Genomic DNA, 3,498 nt, shown 5'->3' with positions numbered 1-3,498 from the left:
TGGACACAGCAATACCCACCAGGGGGGGCCTCAGCAGCTTGTGGGGCTGGACTTTCACTGCAGGGTGAGCAAGACACCACTTCAATGTTATGTGGTTTCAGCTTGAAATTACTTAGGTCCTGACTGAGGAACTACTGGAATTTCTCATTGCACTAATGAACAGCTGGGTTTGGGGAATGTTCCTTCTGGTTCCCATGCTCTAGCCATTTGTATGACTTGTGTATCAAGCAGACACTGAGGGGCAAACCATCATACACTGTGCTGGAACCAGAGTAGGTCAGAGACATTCAGCATCTGGGCCCCTGTTCTGCTCAGAGTTTGTGCTCAGCTCCCCCTGCAGTCCCTGTCACTGTGTCACTCGCAGCACAGTAGTACACAGCCGAATCTGACGCTTGCACTGAGGACTTCTCCAAGTGGAAGGATTTGGATTTGCTGTCATAGGTGGCTTCAAAACCTTTGTGACTTCCCGTCTCCTTGTCCCTCAAGGCTTTCAGGAGGAGCTGTGGACTTTCTCTGGGATATTGGACATACCAGAACAGAGTGGGGGTCCATGTTGTTGAATAAGTACAGTTTATAGTCAAGGACTTCCTTTCAGGAATGGTCACTGGGCCTTCCATCTGGGTCACTGAGTCTCCATGGGTTCGTCCTGGGGAAAAAGAAAAGAGACCTGTGTTACCTTGGGCACAAATCTCCTGGATAAAATTATAGTTATAGGTTTTGCTGTCACAATAGATGAAACAATCCAAATACTAAGAGGCATTTTACTTACCAAGCATCAAGAGTACCACAGTCACGAAGCCTGGAGAAGAGTTCATCTCTAGAGTGTCACCTAGATAATGTGCTTCATTCTTAGCAGGAAGAAGCATTGGAGAGACAGAGCAATGATCAGTGGAAGCCCACATTTCTCAGGAAAGGTGTTTGTGTTAGGAAGCTGCACCCCCTGCTGGACGGGGACTGAAACGGGATGCATGGTGGCCAGAGTCCTCCCAGAGTCAGCAAGATGTCTTTGTCCCTGACTTTTTGAGGCGCATGTCAGTCTTCAGGTGGCACTTGGAAATATGAACAGCAGCAATCCTGACCTCTCAGGTCTACTTTCTTCTTAGGACACTACCTGATGTGGAAGTTCTTTAACAGAACATCCCAGCACGTTTCTGTAGCTGAGAGGATAACAGTCTCTAAAGCATTAAATACAGTACTTTATGCTTTCACGTATCCATTGTGAGCCAGTCTAATATCTACTGACTCCCAGAAAATAGTTGGGGTTGAATACAGAGAAAGTAATAAGAAGTGAAGTTACTGAGTGATTCTGTGTTTTTCAGCAATGTACCCCAATATTTAGAACACTGACTGTTCTTTTTTAAGCACTTACTGAATATTTCTTAAACAAAAATAATTAACATGTGGAGTTTAATTAAAACACAGTGTTTACTTGGTCCTAAAATATTACCAATGTAAGGAATACTATCTTTTCAATAAAAGTTTTTCAAAAGAAAAGTCACACTATTTTATAGTCAAATATTTTAGTAGTCAAATATAATTGATTTTCTAAATCATTAAAAAGTGAAAAATAAGAGTTCTACACAGAAGAAACATCATAAATGAAGTTGTTGAATCCCTACAGAATGCTCTGAGATTCTTATTCCCTCACTGTTTTGTTGACTCTTATATGTGTAAGGTGACTCTTTTATGTGAATTAGGCAACAAATACTAACTCTATACTCTTAAGAGGGTTTAACCTGAAGGATGCTTTTCTATTATTATTTTAGAGAGAGTGTGTGAGTGGGGGAGAGGGGCAGAAGTAGAGAAAGAGAATCTTAAGCAGACTCTGATATGAGACTCGATTCCACAACCCTGGGATCACAACCTGAACTGAAATCAAGAGTCAGAGGCTCAACCAACTGAGCCATGCAGGTGCCCCAAGGATGGTTTCTAATACCATCTATTTGTCACATTTTGTTGGCAAACTTTAATCAAATATTTTTTCCCCACAAGGTAAGGAATCAGGATTATCAGGATAAAGTTTTGTAGATGGACACATCTGTAACTCTGTAAACTTTTATCTCTAGACACATAGACAGAAGCTTAGCTCAGGCTGTTCTCTGGAGGCCACTCTCCACGGATTCACATCAAGGAGCTTCATGAGTCCAGAGACTACATGGGAATGTTTTCCCAGATGCAGAGGGAAGTAAGAAATTCAGGCCTGGATACTTTTTGTGTTCACACATCCCTTTTCTTCTCCTCCACCTTCCAAATCACATTGTCAGAACGTGCCTCAAAACTCTGCTAGAAGGGGTTCAGGACAAGCAGCATTAATTCCTCTCTTCAGATATAGAGGAAGATTGCCAGATAGGTTGGGATGATGCTGGCTTCAAAATAAGCAGTATACCACATGGATTCAGAAAGCCATCATCCATAACTTTTTAAAAAAACATAGTTTTAGGCCAATGAAAACCTACAGGAGAAATATTTTGTATTTGGGGTCACACAAGAAGACTTGCACAACATGGAGGGAAGATACATAGTACATTTGCATCTTTATGGCTTTATTAAGGTGTAATTTTCATAAAAATAAACTGTACAAATTTAAAGTAAACAATTCTATAAGATTTGGCAAACGTATGTATTTGTGAAGTCATGACCACAATTGAGGTACTGAACATATGCATCACCTCAAAAGTTGCCTCATGAACCTTTGTAATCCTTTCAACCCTCTCCCTCCTGCCTCCAGGCAACACTTCTGTCATGAATTAGTTGGCATCTTTTATAATTTTGTATGATGGAATCACATGTACTCTTTTGTCTGGCTTCTTCTCAGCATAATTATCTTGAGATTCTCCCATGGTTATAATTATCAAGAGTTTGTTGCTTTTTGTTGCTATGTAGTATCCCATCATAGGCCTATAAAACAATTTGTCTATTCACCTGCTGATGACCATAAGATTAGCCCCAGTGGGGCTATTACAAATAAAGCTGCTATGAACATTTGTGTAAAAGATTTTTTTTTAATTTTATATTTTATTTTTAAAAATTTATATCCAAATTGGTTAGCATATAGTGCAACAATGATTTCAGGAGGAAATTCCTTAATGCCCCTGACCCATTTAGCCCATCCCCCCTCCCACAACCCCTTCAGTAACCTTCAGTTTGTTCTCCATATTTATGAGTCACTTCTGTTTGTCTCCCTCCCTGTTTTTATATTATTTTTGTTTCCCTTCCCTTATGTTCATCTGTTTTGTCTCTTAAAGTCTTCATATGAGGGAAGTCATATGATTTTTGTCTTTCTCTGACTGACTAATTTTACTTAGCATAATACCCTCCAGTTCCATCCATGTAGTTGCAAATGGCAAGATTTCATTCATTTGATTGCCGAGTAGTACTCCATTGTATATATATACCACATCTTCTTTAGCCATTCCTCCATCGATGGACATTTGGGCTCTTTCCGTACTTTGGCTTTTGTTGATAGTGCTGCTGTAAACAAGGGAGTGTCCCTTTTAA

General features: G+C 40.2%; 1 gene segment (V, D, J or C); it reads right to left on the bottom strand.

The window, feature by feature from the left end:
• Window positions 1-293: 293 nt before the first annotated feature.
• On the bottom strand, window positions 294-910 carry LOC116738150. The segment is given in 2 exon segments: window positions 294-646; window positions 770-910. Coding segments are annotated over 2 exon segments (468 nt in total).
• Between the last annotated feature and the right edge of the window lie 2,588 nt (window positions 911-3,498).

This window comes from Lynx canadensis, chromosome B3, assembly GCF_007474595.2.
Source record: "Lynx canadensis isolate LIC74 chromosome B3, mLynCan4.pri.v2, whole genome shotgun sequence".
Lineage (NCBI taxonomy): Eukaryota > Metazoa > Chordata > Mammalia > Carnivora > Felidae > Lynx > Lynx canadensis.
The sequence above is the reverse complement of the archived record's forward strand: the minus strand, read 5'-3'. Positions and strand labels throughout refer to the sequence as shown.